At 47.9% G+C, this 20,601-nt stretch overlaps 1 protein-coding gene across 10 annotated transcripts in view; it reads right to left on the bottom strand.

Annotated features, from left to right (window-relative positions):
- The window catches only part of CPLANE1 (ciliogenesis and planar polarity effector complex subunit 1), a 286,624-nt gene that overhangs the window by 12,887 nt on the left and 253,136 nt on the right, over positions 1-20,601 (bottom strand). For 8 of the 10 annotated variants that reach the window (XM_085871011.1, XM_085871005.1, XM_085871010.1 and 5 more), the window contains 3 exons: positions 10,167-10,225; positions 9,859-9,999; positions 7,891-8,033 (listed from right to left, as the gene is read on the bottom strand). In XM_085871011.1, coding sequence (XP_085727137.1) covers positions 7,891-8,033; positions 9,859-9,999; positions 10,167-10,225 — 343 coding nt within the window. Of the gene's footprint in view, positions 1-7,890; positions 8,034-9,856; positions 10,000-10,166; positions 10,226-20,601 lie in introns of those variants that run through there. The other 2 variants (XM_085871012.1, XR_015055411.1) reach the window with 2 other exon arrangements.

The following is a 20,601-nucleotide window of genomic DNA, read 5'->3' as shown; positions in this document are numbered from 1 at the left end:
CTCTCTCTCTCTCTCTCTCTCTCTCTCTCTCTCTCTCTCTCTCTCTCTCTCTCTCTCTCTCTCTCTCTCTCTCTCTCTCTCTCTCTCTCTCTCTCTCTCTCTCTCTCTCTCTCTCTCTCTCTCTCTCTCTCTCTCTCTCTCTCTCTCTCTCTCTCTCTCTCTCTCTCTCTCTCTCTGTGTGTCTCTGTCTCTGTGTCTCTGTCTCTGTGTCTCTGTTGTCTCTCTGTCTCTGTCTCTGTCTCTGTCTCTGTCTCTGTCTCTGTCTCTGTCTCTGTGTCTCTGTCTCTGTCTCTGTCTCTGTGTCTCTGTGTCTCTGTCTCTGTCTCTCTGTGTCTCTGTGTCTCTGTCTCTGTCTCTGTGTCTCTGTGTCTCTGTGTCTCTGTCTCTGTCTCTGTCTCTGTGTCTCTGTGTCTCTGTCTCTCTGTCTCTCTGTCTCTCTGTCTCTGTGTCTCTGTGTCTCTGTGTCTCTGTGTCTCTGTGTCTCTGTGTCTCTGTGTCTCTGTGTCTCTGTGTCTCTGTGTCTCTGTGTCTCTGTGTCTCTGTGTCTCTGTGTCTCTGTGTCTCTGTGTCTCTGTGTCTCTGTGTCTCTGTGTCTCTGTGTCTCTGTGTCTCTGTCTCTCTGTGTCTCTGTCTCTCTGTCTCTCTGTGTCTCTGTGTCTCTGTCTCTCTGTGTCTCTGTCTCTCTGTGTCTCTGTCTCTCTGTCTCTCTGTGTCTCTGTGTCTCTGTGTCTCTGTGTCTCTGTCTCTCTGTGTCTCTGTCTCTCTGTCTCTCTGTCTCTCTGTCTCTCTGTGTCTCTGTCTCTCTGTCTCTCTGTCTCTCTGTCTCTCTGTCTCTCTGTCTCTGTGTCTCTGTCTCTGTCTCTGTCTCTGTCTCTGTCTCTCTCTCTGTCTCTCTCTCTGTCTGTCTCTGTCTCTCTCTGTCTGTCTCTCTCTCTCTCTCCCTCTCTCTCTCCCTCTCTCTACTCCACTCCGTCTCTGTCTCTGTCTCTACTCCACTCCGTCTCCACTCCACTCCACTCCACTCCTCTATCCTGTCTTCTGTGGATGCACAAAGAAGAACGTTACTGAATCGCAATCTCATTTCCTCTGACTCGACACTGCACCCCCATATTGCACGACTCCACACCTCCCACTCCCATATCTTCGACACAACCAGTATTCCTCCCACCAAGCATTCTGGGATGTGTTGGTCTGCCGACCGCGCGAGGTATTGAGAGGTCGTTTACCCTCACCTGCTTTCTTTCTCACTGGGCTATCTAATCTTCCGTGCGTGTTGGCGCCTGTCCGAGCATAAATTGAGATTGCAAAAGATATCACGGGATAACTCTGTTCTGTGTCTGCTTTTGTAAGATTGCTTATCTTTTGCCGCACCCCACAAATTCCTTGCTATTCCCTGCTGTACATAAAATAAAACCCCATTCAATGTGCCACAAACTTTTCTTCGCTTGATTTTAAATAAATGTGTTGTATAGAAATGTTCCCAGCTCATTTTTGTGTTTTCTTCTCTTGGTCCAGCATGACCCACACCTTAATTTAGCCAGGACGTTATTCCCCAAAGATCTGTTTCTTGTACGTGCTTGGCAGTTCTGATCTGGTAACGTGATCCGGTTTGAGCAAGTGCGTACCGAGGGTGTGACCCCAGGTAATTTGATCACTTGACCTTTCGGTGAATGGAATGAGGTGGAGGACCCTAAGTCACGTCGTCGAGTTATTGGCGTTCACGGTCGATTCGTGACCTGCCGCGTCACGAATTTATTCGTGTGCAACGGCCTGCGATTCAGGAGAGTCTGGTGGGAACCCGAGGTAGTTCACCCCTTGTTGTCTTCGCCCCCAACCCCGGGTCCGCGACAGTACTTAGATAAGCGATGTATACAGCAATTCGTAGCGATGATGAACAAGCATTCGATAATATGAGTGAGGAAAGTGATTAAAAAAAACTATCTTTAAGAAATCATTGCGGCTTGTTCCAAGTCTAGGCATGGTTGAGCAGGCCAAAAAACATGGCAGTTTCCGACCACAGCGAGGTTACCCAGGAAACGCCTAAAAACCCCAGAGAGCGATGTGGCCAAGTATCGCCTGATGAAGAACATAATGAAACAAGGCCGTTAATTATCTTCATAAGGGGTGTTTTAATTAACCCAAACACCCAATTTTCACTCTTGCACTTCCTTGGTGTTTTGTTTGTATGCATGCAAAGTTTAAGACTGCTAGATTTTATGGTTTTGGAGTTATGGAGTTTTTGATGCGCGTGCGCACACACACACAACACACAACACACAACACACAACACACAACACACACACGTTTAGATGTATGCCTATAATTTAATATACACCCTGTGAAAACTCCTTTGTGGGAAGAGGAAGGGTGGAGGTGGGAGGAGGGAGGGGAAGGGGAGTGAGGTAGGACGGGATAGGAGGTGGATGGAGGAGGGAGGGGAAGTGGTGGGGTGGAGTGGGAGGGGGAAAAGGAAGGTGAGGGTGGGAGGAAGAGGGAGGGGAAAGGGTAGGGTGGGAGTCTGGAGGGAGGGGAATGGGTGGGAGGAGGAACCCGGTGTTGCGGGTACCATTGCTTGTAGTAAATAAGCCTTCACATTATTTTATGAGCAATTCACTAATTTTAGCATACATGATATTGTATCTCAAACACACAAATAAAACCCTTTTGTAAAGGACTCCAGGTAGCCCTGACAAATCATGGCAGTTTAATTGAGTATATGAGTAGGGACGATGCTACAATATAAATAAGATGAAGGCCTTGTACATTATGGAGGGAGGGGTTTGAAGGCCAATCATTGCTGAGAAAGTGAGAGCATTGGATTTTCCTACAGTGAAAGACATTTTTAACCTCTGCCATCGAAGATGGACGGAGGTTACTGTTTTCACCCCTGTCTGTTTGTATGTTTGTTTGTGAACAGTATTACGGAAAAACTCCTGGACGGATTTCAACGAAACTTGGTGGGGGATTAGGTATGGTCCAAGGATTATGCCATTACATTTTGGGCTTGGTACAAACTCCAATATGGCTGCTATGGCGGTCATTTTGAAAAAATATTAGAATTTTTGTTTTTGCATTTCTACATGTTTTAAGTGATTTCCAACCCCCCCCCCACCCCCCCAAAAAAAAATTGTTAGAGAAAAAAAAAAAAACTTTGCAACTTTTTTTTTTTTAATTTCGACATTTTTTTGGCATTTCTACATGCGCGTCGATCTAGTTTCGTTTATTCAATCGTGGTTCAGTCGAGTCTGATCCATTTTGACCTACAATGAATAGGATATCAGGTTCACTTAAGTGACCCAGCAGTATTGGCAGCAGAGGTTTTGCACTCTACCGAGTACTCCCCCTCTGGTCCACACACTGAGTTGCCCAATGACATTTTCCAGATCTGCAGAGTTGGATGTTACAGCAACGTGGCCCTCAGAAGTGGGGTATACTCTTCTGCGCATGGGAGACATCCAGGGAAGCAGTTGTATTACTGACGCAGACCAATAATAAGGGCAGTCATAAAACGTTGCCTTGTAGAACTGCAGCCTCAAGAGGAAGATTTATATTTATCTGTAATTTGAGGTTTAATGCATCCATTCATTGGGTTTAAATAAAGCAACATGTCCATGGTAGAATAGTTGAGGCAGATACCTTATTAATAATTAGAGATGAAGATGACAGAGAATAGTGGAAGTGGATCAAAATATTACATTTCTTCTATCAGGCTTTTCAAGGTTAAAACATCGATTCATACTGTTCAAAACCTCTTATTGCTACAATGGCCAACTGCATATTGCATTTGCAAAAATCATGTAATTTGACTCTCTTCCCCTCCTGCACAAATTTTCCTTTCTTCTCTTCCACTTTTCCTCACTAACTTCCTCTTCTTTTTCACCATCAATTCCCAACAGCAGAGTGGACAATGTTAGGACCAGAGAGCTTGTGGGTAAAGAAGATGAGACTTTGGACAGTTTTAAGGCAGGGATCTTTCAACAGAAGAGTGGGTAACACGTAGAATGGTCTCCCAGGAAAAGTAGTGGTAGCGGACGGGGTGGATACGTTTAAATGGGTTTTGGATAGGTACCGAGATGCATTGAAGATAGAGCCATATGGGGATATTGGCTTGTGTGGATGAATAATGATACAGAGGTTAGTTAGCGCAGGTTTGATGGGCTGAATGGTATCCTCCTGCACCAAAAGTTCCTTGTGTTTAACCCAAAATCCATTTTATCTATAATCCCCTCTTTTTATTCCTCTTCTCAATTTACCCATTTTACTCTCTATCCCTTCTCGTACAGGCATTTTAGCAGAAATATTTGGTCAACCTCCCACAAATTGCAACAAAAGCAAACTGAACAGATTTTGATTCCTGGATATGTCCTCAGTGACAGAAAAAAAGTCCTAAGGGATCCTCCGGGGGAAAGTCTTGAAATCATGGAAATCCAATATGGCCGCCACCCAGCTTCAGGGGAAAATGAGAAAATTGTAAAGATTGATATTTTAAAATGTAAATTATTATAAACTTGCTATATATGTTGAGAAAAATCAAGCCTATTAAAGTTAGAACTCGACAATGTCGTCATCATCCTCATCATTGTCACATGGAGTGTTTGTGCAGCCAGAGCCCCTGCAGTTTCCACAAGCTGGAGTGCACTCAACGTTGTGCTTCTTCCATGTGCATCTCATGGTGCTATATTCAGCCTGGCAGTTGCACCTAATGACACGTAACATCTTTTCAGGAGCTGGTCCTATTGATGTCTGAAGTGGCACAAAACCCTTGTCACACTTCTGCCAACCCCAGTCTGTCAGAAGAAGTTCATGTTCACATCCCTTCCATTCTTGGACTTGCAGATACACGCGCAGGCTGTGATACTTTGCTGCTTCTGATGTTGGTGGTAACGTCTGTGGTTGCACGTGAGAGGAGCTCTAAGCCACCTTGTCCCAGTACCGCTGATACCGGAGGGTGTCCAGGGTGTCATTTGACTTTCCGTTGTAGATTATCACCAATGTTTTTTCTCCTGCATCTGCCACATCACATACGGAAGCTGGATATGTATCAAAAACCTTGGCCTGCTCACGGAATGTGTTGTTTGCTTTGAAATTTTTGAGGGAAGCTCCCTTTCCAATCCCAGGAAGACGAGATGTCGTGTCGCACCCAAGAACTGCATGTAGAAACAGTATGTGCTTGCATATGGCTGTACCAATCATTTTTTTTGTAGCCTTGATGTTCCAGATGCGAGGCTTCTTCGTGTTTTTCTTTGGCTCGGGACAAAAGAAGAAGTCATGGGATTCTAAGCTTGCATGGTAGCATAGGAGGACGAGGAGGTCTGTGTCATCACCAACTAACACAGTGTTGGTGACAGCAGCAGACTGCACGGCCTTCAGTTCAATCAGAAGATCAGCATCCCCTGAGGCATGGTGTGTCTCGCAGTTCTTCTTCTGAAGCTCTTCACTCAACATAAAAATGAATCGCTGTTTATTCTGCCTATTGGCAAGAAACTGTTCCTTCTTCATTGTGAGACGCATGTCAGCTGTAAATGTCACAGTAGTGCCAGCATTCCCTTTAGACCGTCTCTGATGTGTCATGTCCTTCATGTTGGTACTCTCATAACCATCAAACACTACTATGGCATCTCCGTACTTCTTCGTTACAAAATCAGCGTACTGGTGGCATATGTCTCTGTATGTAGTTCCACGAGACCATGGAATGCGTTGAACAAGTGCCCCGCCATCCAAAACGTACCGTTGCCCATCATTGGGGATATCGGCTGGGACATCGGATCCAAGAAGATCCCAGATGGCATCAGCAAAGACTGGCTTGTGTGCTTCTCGGAGCTGAATAGAGGAGTCAAAGAGGGCTGGTGGATAGCTGCACAGTTCATATTTGAAGGCCGACTCCAGTTCTTCTGCTGTCTGTGCAACAGTGATCAGTCTCTGGAAGAGGAGTTGTGGGTCAACCTGGACTAGCTCTCCATCAATCTTGACAGATGACTTCATGCCGAGGGTGACAACTTGGTCTTTCCTCTTAAATGTGTACTTGGCAGGTGTTTTCCCATCCATAGATTTCAATATTTTGGCTCCTACAGCATGTGCTGTATCGACTTTGACGGTGGGGTGTGCATGAACTCCAGTGGCAATGTTCCTCAGACGTGGATCACTACTGAATGGATTCCGTTCCTGTAAATACTGAAGAGCTGATAGTGTGTCCTTCCAGTCACGAGATTGTCTTTCCTTGGTCATGTCCTTCTTCTGCTCCCCAGTGTTGTAGTTCACACCTGTGAGCTCCTGCATTGCCTGGTTTATTTCTGCACAGGCAGGCATTGATAGTAGCCATACCAGCCGTTGTTGCTCTGTCATTCCTCGCCCTCGTGTGAGCCCCCCGCTGGTCTTCAAACTTCTCATCAGAACTTGTTCGATGATCAGGTCAGATGAAATACCTGCCCACAGGCGATCACTTCATCGAACCACATGGAACCCCTCATCAAAACGTTGTTGGACAATGGGATGTTGAGTTTTGAGGTCGGACATCTGCTGCAGATACACCCTCGCAGATTTGGCATACAGGTTGTGGCCCGAGGCTGCCAGGTAAGGCAGCGTTTCCTGGATGGCCTGTAGATGTAATGCCCAGTTCCCAGTGCACTCTGCCTGGATGTATTTGCATAGAATGTCTAGCATGTCCATATACTGAATCCAGAGCGCTGAAGTTCTAGAAGATATCTTTGCAGACTCGGCATGCTTCTGAAGGTGGTCTTTGATTCGTTTCAAGACTTCAGACTTGCATACTTCTTCCACAGACTGGGGTTGGCAGAAGTGTGACGAGGGTTTTGTGCCACTTCAGACATCAATCGCTCCAGCTCCTGAAAAGATGTTACGTGTCATTAGGTGCAACTGCCAGGCTGAATGTTGCACCATGAGATGCACATGCAAGAAGCACAACATTGAGTGCACTCCAGCTTGTGGAAACTGCAGGGGCTCTGGCTGCACAAACACTCCATGTGACAATGGTGAGGATGATGACGACATTGTCGAGTTCTAACTTTAATACGCTTGATTTTTCTCAACATGTATAGTAAGTTTATAATGGATGTAGTTTCTGAGTTTAATGCGAATTTTCATTTTCATTTCGAAACCTTCGTCAGGCAGATGTGATTGCCCTGAGTGGAATTGTGAATTTTGTCATGTTTCAATGACTTACATATTTATATTGTATTGCCATAGACTTGAATTAATCTTGTGTCTTCAACATTTCTTATTCTTTTTGGTCCAGGAGCCAAAATCAGTATCAGGTAAATTTTTTTTTTTTGGAACAAAAAAGACATTTTTGGACAAAAAAGCTATAATTTTTTATTTTACCCTCAATACATTTCACTTTTTTATAATTATTCTTGTATATCAATATACTGACCATAACTAAAACAATTAGAATGCAAAAAATATATATTTACATTTTAAAATATCAATCTTTAAAATTTTCTCATTTTCCCCGAAGCCGGGTGGTGGCCATATTGGATTTCCATGATTTCAGGACTTTCCCCCCGGAGGATCCCTTAGGACTTTATTTCTGTCACTGAGGACATATTCAGGAACCAAAATCTGTTGAGTTTGCTTTTGTTGCAATTTGTGGGAGGTCATCCGACATTTTGACTGTACTATTCACCCTTCTTCCCCCAATGACCTCCCCGACCCCGCCCCCAATGACCACCTACTCCACCCCTGCGCAGATGCCCACAATGTCGAATAATGTATGCAAACATTTCTACACGTCAAATAAATTCCTGTAATATTATTTGAACTGTATATCCATAATCTAACGTGGACCTCTTTCAGGAGAGATAGTGACAAAGGGATACGTATTCAGAACATCTGTGTGCTCAAGGCATGTGCCAGGGAGAGGAGGAAAGTTACCAGAGGTACTCAGCACATGGCTCATTTTTGGGACCGAGCCAGGGTGGACTTCGCCACAGCTTGCAGAGCGTGCTCTCGAAACGTCGTTTTGGACAGTGTGTGCAGGATACAAGTTTCGACTGGAAGTAAGTGGTGGTTTCGATCTGGAAAACATGATTCGGGTAAAGGAAAAACAGAAAAATATTTTTAAAAAAAGAGAATTATTAGTGTCAATTTATGTTGATGTTTTCACCCCTGTCTGTCTGTCTGTCTGTCTGTCTGTCTGTCTGTCTGTCTGTCTGTCTGTCTGTCTGTCTGTCTGTCTGTCTGTCTGTCTGTTTGTCTGTTTGTTACTTGCAAAATTGAAGATTTTTCAAGTATATTGGTCAGCCGATTTTGTTATTCTGTCTGTCTGTTTGTCAATCGCTTTCAAGTCACAATTTTAAACCGATCTTCATGAAACTTCACCACATGGTAGAGTTTGACATAAGCAAGAAGCCTTTTGTTTTTGAGGTCAAAAGGTCAACATAGGCCAAAGGTCAACAAATCCAATTGACTTGAAATTTGAACAGCATTTTCATATCACCTTACTGAATTCAACCACCAATTATTCTTGAGGTCAACATAGACCAAAAGGTCAACATAAGCCCAAGGTCAACAACTAAGGTGGTATTTCCAAAATCCTCAATTTTTATCCCATTGACTTGAAATTTGAACAGGATTTGCATATCAGGTCACTGAATTCAACCAACAATTATTTTGGAGGTCAAATTTGTTTCATGGATTTTGCAAATATCGGCTCTGCATGACATCGTCTTCTTGTTTGTTTGTCTGTGAGCAGGATGTCTCAAAAAGTTGTGGACGGATTCAGACGAAATTTGGTGGACAGGTTGGTGGATGAGTTGGTTTCATGACAACAACAAGACAATTAGATTTTGGTTCAGGTCAGCAGATCCGGCCCATCAGTGGGATAAAAAACGTCAACTGTCGAGCCTGGCAGGGGTATGCACTCTTCCGAGTGCCACATATCATTTTTGGCCCCATCTCTCAATGGTGAGGAATCCCTAACAATTCTAGCATTCGGATCTTCACCAAAATCAAATAATTTTGTCCTTGTCACACACCAACCTCTCCACAAAATTTAGTCCGAATCTGTCGTCCACAACCTTTTGAGATATCCTGTTCACAGACAAACAGAAAGACAGACAGGGGTGAAAAAAAATAACCTCCACCCACCTTTGGTGTCGGAGGTCATAAACATCGTGCGTGTGTGTGTGTGTGTGTGTGTGTGTGTGTGTGTGTGTGTGTGTGTGTGTGTGTGTGTGTGTGTGTGTGTGTGTGTGTGTGTGTGTGTGTGTGTGTGTGTGTGTTTGAAAAGAAAAATAAGTAAAAGAGAGAACATCAGAGGCTCGAACTCGAATTATACTCTGAAAAATGATTTTCAAAGGGCACATGACCTTAATTGACTTGTTGACCACAAAAATGAATCGGTTCATTTTTGCATTATATCAATCTCACACACAAATCACATACAGATTGCACAAAATAGATTGTTCAACATAGGTATGAACATGTGACATATTGTGTTGCCACCGTCTCAGAAATCCCCAGAATGATTTGCATCGTGAAAATGTCATTTGACACGTGTTTCCATATGCTGCCACAACCACAACACAAACTTTCAATGATCTCATTATTTTACCATTGTCTTTTTATGAGGGAAAACAAAGCTTGCAAACAAGCACAGCGCAACAATAATCACATACTAGTAAGAGACACGTCTGGTTAGATTTTGTGGAGCCGATTCAGGTGGGAAACATTAATTTACCAAAAGGACTCGGACTTGATTAATGAACCAATTATGATTTGTCATACAAGCCTGTTTCATGAAAGCTCATGACAACCAATGAGAAATCATCATGTATGCCCTTTTCATAGATCTTAATGCACCATTTTAGAAAGTGAATGAAATCGTTTATGATCTCACACCGTTTATGTGGAGCTGCTCCTGAGCTAATTGTGGCAGATGATGGGGGAGCTGGTGTCTTGCCGACATGATTTTTCATCAACTCCAGGAGGAGCTCACCTGCCTGCATGGTCCGCACACGGGAACTTTTCACCAGCCGGTGTCTGCACCAAACATCACGATCATCACATGTGCAATTGCATGTGACACCACACACATTCAAGGGATGCAAGGCCATCATTTGTATAACGTTTTTCAGCACATCATCTATCCTTTATGCTGCTGAGATACTTGAGCAAAACCGTATGTGAAAGTAATATTTTCAACTCACCTGTCCCTTTCCCCTTTATCCTGCTGAAACCACTCTCTCTCTTTCGCTGTAGTTGAAGCCTGCAGAAGTGGGGGAACATTTGTTTGCATAACAGCACTCTTCAAAATTTATCACAACAAAACAAAATGATTGAATGGAATTTAACCTTGGTGACAGTTTTATTGTTTTATTTTGTTTTCTTCCAAAATCATGCCAAACGAGGCTTCCCGGCAGTAGTATCGAGCAAGGCACAGTCGACATATGGAGTGGTCCGAAAGTGAGAGCGAGTCATCAATATTCAGTGAAGATGATTGAGAAGACAAAGGCAATAAAATATCGTTGTTGTGTATGATTGCTTCTCTAAAACTCAGGCATAACAATTCCAGCTCATCGCAAATTGCCTGTAAAAGGGAAACAAACCATTCAGCTTGATCTGCAGCTAAGGCCAGACAGAGGTCACAAAAATTGGCAAACAAAGACTGGTGAGTTTGTCATCCTGCACACACATTTTATTACTGTAAATTTCACTCTGAATTTTTATAGCTTATTTATTCAACATATTTTGAAATTAATTCACTGTGAATTTGTCATGTAATATTTTAACCCACTGTTCAAAATGCAAACTGCGTGAAGGAGTTGGAGATTATGTGAAGGCAGAAAACAAAAAAAGTTAGATTGCCATGTAACAGGGACCCGTCGGAGCAAATCATTTTGTTGTACATGATGCTGAGGAGGCAGCATATGTAAGTTATCGAGAGTAGTCACAGGAATATGATATGCGTAAACACCTCTTGTTTGTGGGCAGGGCCGCAGGTGAGGACTTCCCATCACAGAGGCACACGTGTCATGTGTGCGACTCGGCCGATCCTGATCTCTCTGGAAGTTGTGTAGAAGCGATGATGGTGTAGTGGATTGTGGAGTCTGGAAGAAGCAATGTGGATTTATTTTGATCGGGATCGGGAAGACGGGCTTTGAGATGAACATGATGCTCTGTTTGGCTTACTTCATCGTTGGCTCTCTTAATCTTCGTGGCTACTCATGGCTGGTTTACCTCATCGTTTGGCTCACCTTATTTAAGCTCACTTTGTCGCTGGCTCTCATAATGTCACTCCTGCATAAAAAAACGGGCTGCAGGGTGTCGTGCATTTACACCAAGAATAGTCAAAGGAAAGTCCTTGCCTGCATTATCTTATTTGTACACGTGTCCGGACACACATTTGCGTGTCCCCTTCTCCCTCTGTGTGCCTTTTGATTGGCTTGGTTTGTTCCGAACTGCTCATACTGTCCACCTTTTCCTCCATATTCATTGTAAATAAAAAGCTTTAAAAGGTAAGAAAATATCTTCGATCTATCTGCCTGCTGTGTGTGTGCGCCGTCAATTTCTGTCTTTTGGGCGACCTTGGGGAACGGTAAAGAGTAATAATTAGATACTGTTCGGCCATTTGTGGGACAAAATATCGCGACGCTGAGGTATATTTCTTTTGCAAGCCTGAGACGTCGCGCGCGCGTGCGCACATACGCACGTAAAGACTGGAGTGGTTGGGATGATACATTTTAAAAGAAGAAAGGCACTTCCAACCAACAAGGAAACTGGATCTACTCTGCTAATTTCAGCAATAAGCAAGAACAGAGACTGTGTGTGCTCTTGTGTATTGCTCAAATTAGCAGAGTATATCTTTCTTTCTTTTTTGTATACATTGACGAGGCTCGTATGAGAGCGAACACACAACGCACAGCAGGGGGGGGAGGGGATAAGACAAGGGTGGTGGGAGAGGGAAGGGCAAAACAGTGGGGAACAGACACATTAGGTGAACTGTGGAAGGGAGAGGGATGAGGTGGAGAACACGGGGTATACAAGATGAACATTACAGAGATTTTCAGGAAGGAAAGCAGGGAATTTGAAGGAGGTGGGCTTGGGTGGATTAACGTGGGTAGAAAAGATTGAGGTTTTGGATGGGGGAAGATAAGAGGTGGTGGTGAACGGCTGTTTTGAAGGCCTGGAGGAAAAATGGGATTGAACAGAGTGAGGGAGTTTATTCCAAAGGCGGGGAAAAAAAAAGAGGAATGACAGAGTGAAGGTGAGCAGTGATTCGTGATTTTGGTCGTTTTACCAAGAGGGGGTAGTTGGCGGACCTTGAGCGCACTAGAGATATGTGGTGGGGATGTATCGCAGACAGAGCGGTGGGGGGGGGGGGTGGGGGGTGCAGAAACGGAGAGCAGATGGAAGAAGACAGAAAGACCACCGACCTGCCTATGGTGAAAAAGTGAGAGGCCAAAAGACTCAGCCTCATCGCGGGAGATACCAATGATCCTAAATGCCTTGGTTTCCACAACGTGAAGCCGAGAAAGGTGAGAGGCAGGAGCATCAGCCCAGGGGAGAGCAGTACTCCATCAGGCTGTGGACGAAAGCTTTGTAAGTGGTCAGGAGCTCAGGTGGGCCGAGGAAGGACTTTGCACGACGGAGGATTCCCAGTCGGCGACTGGCTTTGGAGGCCAGGTTGGAAATGTGGCTTTTCCAGGAAAGATCATGGCAGATTGTGAGACCCAGACGCTTGAATGAAAGGACTTCTTTCAGAGGATTGTTGAGAAAGTAGATGGGTGGGTTTTCTCAACGGTCCTTTCGGAGAGACATCGTGAGAGTGAGATTTGTCAGGATTTAAAGACATGTTCCACGTGTTGGACCAGTTTGTGATTTTATCCAGATCTGCAGAGAGCGAAGAAGCTGCTGCTTGCCGGTCTGAGGGATGACAGATGGTACGACAGAGGGTGGAGTCATCAGCAAAGAGATAGAGGATTTTCCAGAGAGTTGGAGAGATCATTGATGAAAACCAGAAAAATAACAGGGCCCAGAACGCTGCCTTGAGGAACTCCAGCCTGGAAAGGAAGAGGGGATGAGAGAAATCCATTTCGGACCACACGTTGGCGACGACAGGAGAGGAAGTATGCGAGCCATGAGTGGAGATGGCCTTCGATACCATAGGAGTTTAGTGAGCAGGGCAAGGTGCCAGACTGTGTCAAAAGCATGCGATGTATCTCAGGATATGGCTGTGATTTCATGTCTGGCATTGAGTACCTCCATCCATTGTTGGGAGAGCAGAAGCAGCATATCCAGGGTCGAGTGTCCTGATCTAAAACCAAATTGATGATCGGAAATCAAGCCATTGGAGAAGAGGAAGGATTTAATGTCTGAAGCGATGATGGATTCCATAGCCTTGCTGATGATTTGGAGAAGGCTGATTGGTCTGTAGTTGCAGGGATCTGTTTTTGCACCTTTTTTATGCTGGGGGATAATGTTTGCTGATTTCCAAGCAGATGGCAGATGACCTTGAGCAAATGAGAGGGTGAATAGAACAGAGAGAGGGTGAGCAAGAACAGAGGAGCAGGTTTTTAGCACAGGTGGGCTGATGCCGTCTGGACCGGTTGCAGAATCTGAGTCGAGGTTTGACAGGAAGCTCTCCACGTTGTCAGAAGAAAAGGACAACGAGTCCACGGACAGTTGGGTGCGACTGGGTAAGGTGGGTACAGAAAGCGAAGGATTCCGGACACAAGATTTAGATGCAAACACCAAGTTTAGGCATGAAGCCTTTTCACGTGCGGTGTCAGCAGTGCGGCCATTTGAGTTAAGGGATGGGATGGGGGAGGAGCATAAACCAGAAACAGATTTGATTCGACGCCACCAGGATTTGGAGTTTACGTTTTCGTTGGAAACGCCTTTCTTCTTCTTCAAATATATATGTATATGTATATAGCCCGCGAGGCTCACCAGGGGTGAAAGGTCGGAGGCGAACAGTGGGCGGAGCCTGGCCTTGGGTTGAAAGATCAAGGGACGGCTAGCTCCTGGCCGATATAAGGGTGGAACTCGAGCAGATTCAGAGAGAGTCGGTCGGTGTCGTGTCACAAGAGTGTTGGAGAAGTGGTTCGTGGTTGTTCGTCGTTGTTCATGGGTCGTTCCCCGGTGGAGATCAGAAGTCGGGAGTCGGGGCTGGTGGGAGCGGCAGCATCGGAGCTTGGAGTCGTCAGAGCAAGCGGCGGAGCGTGGGGGTCCGGGCAGACAGCCCTGATACGGTCTGGTGACGCCGAGGAGTGAACGGGGTCTGGAGGAGCATGAACTCTGAAAGAGCAAGAGACCTGTTCGCTCCTCCGAAGCGTCGCCGACCAGGCTCGCCAGAAAGGGGCCGCGACGAAACCGGGCCACCGAGGCCGACCAAGCAGCCGTTCAAGCCGCCCAAGCGACTGGCGCGTTCGTGACGCACCAGACCGAACGGAGACACCAAGGGTCGCCGATCCAAAGACTGTCGAGTCACCACCAGGGGCTGCCAGGTAACCTGCCCTGCCTCTTAGAGCCCCTCGGTCAACCAGGCCTCCGAGTTTGAAATAAAGGCTCGCAAGCCCTATTCTTTTCCTTGGGTTTTTGGTTGAAAGTCTGTGGCGCCTTGTCTTCCTAAGTAGAACTGTTGAAGTACATGATTGTGTACATGATTGAATAGAACTCGGTTGTAAGCTTTAGCTCGTGTCTTGTCCCGTATCCCCATTCATTGACTGCATGCCTACTGGAAATAAATGCCCCATTGTTTGAATGTCAACCTGCTCGTTTGTGTCATTTTCTCTGCATTGACTGCCACGGCGCATATCGGGAATTAACTGGCTTTTAAAGCAGATAAAAGTAAATCTGGTCCGACGGGACTTGGCAATATCAAACCGCTCGGCTTCGAATACGGAACAAGCACGCTTAAGCGGCTCGTTTTCATACAAGTCCCGTCGAGGTGTAAACTCTCGGTATTTCTGTCCGCGTGAATAGTTAGGTAAATCGACAATTCGGCGATCGACCCTGTAGCACGTGGACAGAGTATTGACTGGTTTACGATGCGTTAAGGCATCCGTGGCTGGATTTCTGGGTTGGTCCGGAAAGTCACGAGTGGATTGTCGACTTCGGTAGGCGCGCGACCGCGATTGGGGTAAAGCGGCCCTCTGCACGTCGAACATGGCGGAAATCTATAACACTGGTGTCCAAGAGCGGGATTCAAACCCCTCCGTCTCCAAACAAAATTAACGGAAGGGTGGGTTTGTGAAGTGTGTGATCAAGTGAACCCTCCAAATCAAGGGTGTGTGAAGCGACCCTCCGGTTCCATTGAATTACGAGCTGTCAATTTTTTTTTTCCCCGATACGCAAAATGGCGGCTCAAGGAGAGCAGGGGCAGGGTAGTTTAGAGTATGAGTTAATAGAATCTATGGCCCAAGACGAAAGCACCGTTATGCAGGTTGACTACCCCCCACAACCAAACGCAGAGCTCGTAATGGGCGCGGCGGTGGGGGCAGCGGCGCGCGAACACCCCCAACAACAAGCACCCCTCCCAGTCCCCAGTGAAACCGCGATCGATCGTGGTGGATCAGCCTCGTCGGGATCGTTTGACTGGGGCCAGTTTAAGGAAATGATGCAAGCGATAGGGAACGAAATAAATACAAATGCGCAACAAATGCAAAGCAAAATGGATGGCATGAAGGAAAATGTGCAACAAATGAAAAACAACATGGATACAAATATGCGGACACTGAGCGGTGAAATGCAGGACATGGGGCTGAATCTCCAGGCAAGGCAAAAGGCACTGAGAACGGAATTGGAGGAAGCAAAAGGCAAAATGACAAAGGAGATCGGGACTGTTTGGGGAGAGATGGCTGAGTTGAGGGTGAGTGTAAAAGGTGTGTGGTCCGCGATGGAGATGGGTAAGAAAGACGTAGCAGGCGAAATAATGACGGTCGGACGGGAGGTAGACAAACTCGGACAGGGGGTGAAATAAATTAAAAAGGGACAAGAGGCACTGAGAATGGAATTGGAGGAAGTGAAAGGCAAAATGGCAAAAGAGATCGGGCACTGTTCGGGGAGAGATGACTGAGTTGAGGGAGAGTGTAAAAGGTGTGTGGTCCGCAATGTAGGCGGGAAAGAGGGACATGACAAAATAAATAGTAACGGTTGGACAGGAGGTAGACAAGTTAGGACAGGGGATGAAAAGGGTAAAAGAAGGACAAGACCAACTAAGGCGGGAAACAAAGAAGGAATTGGAGGCCGTAAAAAAGGAGTGTAAAACGAGACATGAAGAGATGACTGAAATGGTTAAAGAGATGGGACGGAAGGCCGAAAAAGAGACGCAGAAAATGGGAGTACGACTGGACAAACAAGAAAAAAAGAGACAGAGGAATAATTTAAATGGGTAAAAGGTGGATTAGTAGAGACTCAAGGGGAGGTAGGGAAGGTTAAGGACGAACTGGAAAAAGCAAAAGACATGCAGGCACGAATGGAGGGGAAGGTAGGGGATATCAAGGCAGAGTTGGTGGAATGTATTGAGACCCGATGTAAGAGGCAGGATGGCCTACTTATGGAACAGAGGGAGAAAATACGCTCCCAAGAGGCAGATCGCAACCGGGTGGGTCCGGTGTCGCCGAACGGGGTAAGAGGGTTGCATGACGCGGGGGTGTGCATGCCGAGCTTGGGGGGGACAGAGATTTTGGGGTCTCTTGGTGTGCATGCCGAGCTTGGGGGGGACAGATTTTGCGGTCTCTTGGTGTGCATGCCGAGCTTGGGGGGGACAGAGATTTTGGGGTCTCTTGGTCTAATGCAGGCCCCCGGTGTGATTGTGCCCGAGTGTATGCAGAATGCGAGCGGGATGGCATGGGGGAGCACGCAGGACCGTGCGGGGCATGCACCGACGCAGACGGGGGTAATAAACTCCCCGAGAGGATGGCCCGGGCTCTGCGGGCGTGGGGCGCCACTGGAATCTGGGGGTTCATCCCACTGGTTGTCCCTCAGGGACTGGGGGGTGGGGTTCGGACCCCGAAAGGCCAGAAGGTGCCGCTGCCTCCGTACGACGGGAAGACAGACCTGAGGGCGTATTTGGCCCAGTTTCACTGCGTGGCCAGGGGCAATGGCTGGGACTTGGAGCAGGGCACGGCGCAGCTCACGGCGGCACTGTGCGGTGCGGCATCCGAGGTCTTGACCACGATACCCCTTGGAGGGGTAACACTGGAAAACCTCCATTCAGCCCGAAATAACCGGTTTGGTGTGGAGCAGCAGAGCGAGCTTGTTAAAGCTCAGCTCAGTGGGCGCAAACGACACCCCCATGAGACGATGGGAGATTTAGCGTACGAGATTCGCCGCTCGGTGGGGGTCGCACATGCGAATATGACACCGCAGTACCAGGAAGAACTTGCCCTGGACCATTTTATCCAGGCTCTTGCGGGCACCGATGCCGGGGCGATACTGACCACATGGCGCCCGGAGAACCTCCAGAAGGCGGCTGACACTGCAGCCCGTTGGGAGGCGTCAAAGTCGCCGGCTGGAGGGGCCGGGTGACATGCAGTGGCAATCCGGCAGGTGGGCCCCGTGAACAATGATGCGCCGGGAGCCGGGGCTACCTTTAGCGACCAGGTGCAGTTGGAGAAGATGGTCCAGGGCATGGTCGACCGTCGGCTGATGAGGTCTGGGCCGAGGCGGTCGGGCCCAGGAGGGGCGGGGGATGGGCTATCAGGGGGTACCCCAACTCGGAACGAGGCGGGGTATAATTCGGAGTACCAGAGGCATGCACCTTACCCGGTGAGGTGTTTTAACTGTGGCAAGGGGGGCCACCTGCAGCAATGGTGTAGGTCCCCGCGTAGGGAAAGGCCCCAGGCCCCCAGACCACCAATTCCGCCCCGTGCAAACCGGAATAGCCGGACCCCAACACCACCCCCCCCCCCGACCAGTCCCAGGGAAACTAATGAGTGCCGAACATATAGGACCGTGTTCGGCAGACCCAGATGGAGAAGAGCCCTCAGAGCTGCGACAGGTCATCTATTGTGGCCAAATTGGCAATGGTAGTTAAACAATTTTGTGCAAGATTGCCGGCGTAGGGGTAGACGCCATTGTGGACACGGGAGCGATCGCCACGATCATCAGCCCCATGGTCCTTAATTTGAGTGTGGATGGATGGGAAGAGATACACCGTCTGCAAAATTATAGTTTGCTGCTCGCTACCGGGGCAACGGCCCCCATCATAGGGCGTGGTTTCGTGACTTAAATTGGGCACGACTAAAAGAAAAAGAGGTTTTGGTGGCGGAGGTGGCAACCCCGTGCCTATTAGGGTTGGATGTGCTGACCGCCGGTGGCTGTAAGATCGACTTGGGCCGAGGAGTCATGCAGTTGGGTGGTGAGGAGTTGCCGTTGGGGCGCGTGGGCACGGAGGAGAAGGTAGAGCTGGAGGCTCCCAACTCCGTGGTCATTCCCCCGGGCACCGAGGCAGTAATTCCAGCCCGGTGGCGGGCACACCCAACCTGGCAGGGCTCCTGCTGCCTGGCGGGGCCATCGACCCCGGGTTTAGTCATGGGCCACACCCTGGAAAACACCGACGGGCCTATCGTGCCCGTCTGGGTGATAAATGTGAGCACGGAACCATGCACTATTGGACGGGGCACGAAGGTGGCAGATTGCACCCCAGTGGTAGAAATCACATAGCTGAGGGATGATAACATCAAGCCGGACCAGCCCCAGAGGGGGTCTCCAGACTGTATTAGGAATTGGCCCGATCCCATTTGCAAGATGGTAAATCGGAGCAGTGTAGATTTGGAGGATGCCCAGCGGGAGGCCTTACGCAAACTGGTCGACCGACATATGGGAATCTTCTCCTTGTCACCCAAGGATATTGGACGTACGGGCCTGGTGAAACATCAGATCCACATGGATAGGGCCCGGCCTGTCCGTCAGCCTGCTCGACAGCTCCCATGGAGCAAGAGAGAGGAGGCTGATGAACAGGTAGAAAAGATGCTCAATGCAGGCATCATTGAGCCCTGGGGAAGTCTTTGGATGTCACCGGTTGTGCTGGTTAAAAAGAAGGATAGGACCACACGTTTCTGCGTGGACTATCGCCAGCTTAACAACATGATACTCAAAGACTCCTATCCCCTGCCTTGAATTGACGATACCCTCGACGCCGTTTCAGGCTCCAAATGGTTCTCAACTTTGGACCTCAAGAGTGGGTATTGGCAGGTGGAGATGGATAAGATGGGGAAGGAGAAAACGGCATTTTCTACAGGGAAGGGACTGTATCAGTTCACTGTAATGCCGTTCGGTTTGTGCAACGCCCCCGCCACCTTTGAGAGATTGATGGAGCGTGTGCTAGGCGGCATGCCATGGCAATCATGCCTGGTGTACCTGGATGACGTCCTGGTACACGCTAGAACATTTCCCCAGGCAATAGCCAATTTGGACCAGGTGTTTGGGTGCCTCAGGCATGCAGGGCTGAAATTGAGCCCGGAGAAATGTACTTTGTTCGCGACAGAGGTGGCCTATCTCGGACATGTGATCGGCCACGAAGGGGTGAAAACCGATCCAGGAAAAATTACCGCGGTGGAGGAGTGGCCCGTACCTACAAACGTTAAACAGGTGCGAGGTTTTTTGGGTCTTTGCTCCTACTACCAGCGCTTTGTGGCAAACTTTGCGGAGATAACCAGGCCCCTTCACCGGTTAACGGAGAAGGGGTTGAGATTTAATTGGATAGGGGAATGCCATCAGACCTTCCTCAAATTAAAAGGGTGTTTGACATCCGCACCCGTTTTAGCATTCCCCACCGATGACGGGATGTGTACCCTGGACACGGATGCAAGCCAGGAAGGATTGGGGACAGTCTTGTCGCAGACACAGGGGGGCATGGAAAGAGTGATCGCGTATTACAGTCGGGCCATGAGCAGGCCCGAATGAAATTATTACGTTACTCGCAAGGAGCTATTGGCTATGCTGTCTGCTGTGAGCCATTTCCATCCGTACTTGTACGGGAGGAAATTTTGGGTTCGAACTGACCATTCCTCCTTGCAATGGCTCTAATGGTTCAAGGAACCGTAGGGCCAGATTGCAAGGTGGTTGTAAAAGTTGCAGCAGTACGATTTCAGTGTGGCCCGTAGAACCGGTAAGGCTCATGGGAACGCCGATGCGCTCTCTCGACGCCCCTGTCTGGAAGAAAACTGCAAATATTGCACGAGGCATGAGGAGAGGGACCAATTGGCGGACACCTCCCAGAAACTCCCAGCTCGTGCGGCCGGGTAGTCGGCCCAACTTTGGACCAGTGCCACTAACCGCAGAGGAGGAATTTGGTGGTTTGGCGTGGAACACGGCCCAGCGGGAAGACCCCGTGTACAAGTGGGTCCAGGAAAACAAGAGGCCCAGTGGGGAGGAGATCACCCCATTCAGGGCACGAACAAAGGCGTACTGGGCTCAGTGGAAGACCCTACAAATGAGGGACAACATCTAATATCGCAAGTGGGTGGAGATTCCCTCAGAGAGAACTTCTTGGTTGGTGGTAGTCCCATATTAATTTAAGACCCAAATTTTGAAACAGGTGCACGGTACCCACGCCGGCGGCCATTTGGGCAGGACCAAAACAACATCTCGGGTCCGCCGGCGGTTTTATTGGGTCAACATGGGGCGCGATGTACA

The sequence above is a fragment of the Eptatretus burgeri genome, chromosome 2 (genome assembly GCF_056783735.1).
Source record: "Eptatretus burgeri isolate ZD-2024b chromosome 2, Ebu_testis_v1, whole genome shotgun sequence".
Taxonomy (NCBI): Eukaryota; Metazoa; Chordata; class Myxini; order Myxiniformes; family Myxinidae; genus Eptatretus; species Eptatretus burgeri.
Note: the sequence above shows the minus strand (reverse complement) of the source record. Positions and strands in the feature narration are given on the sequence as shown.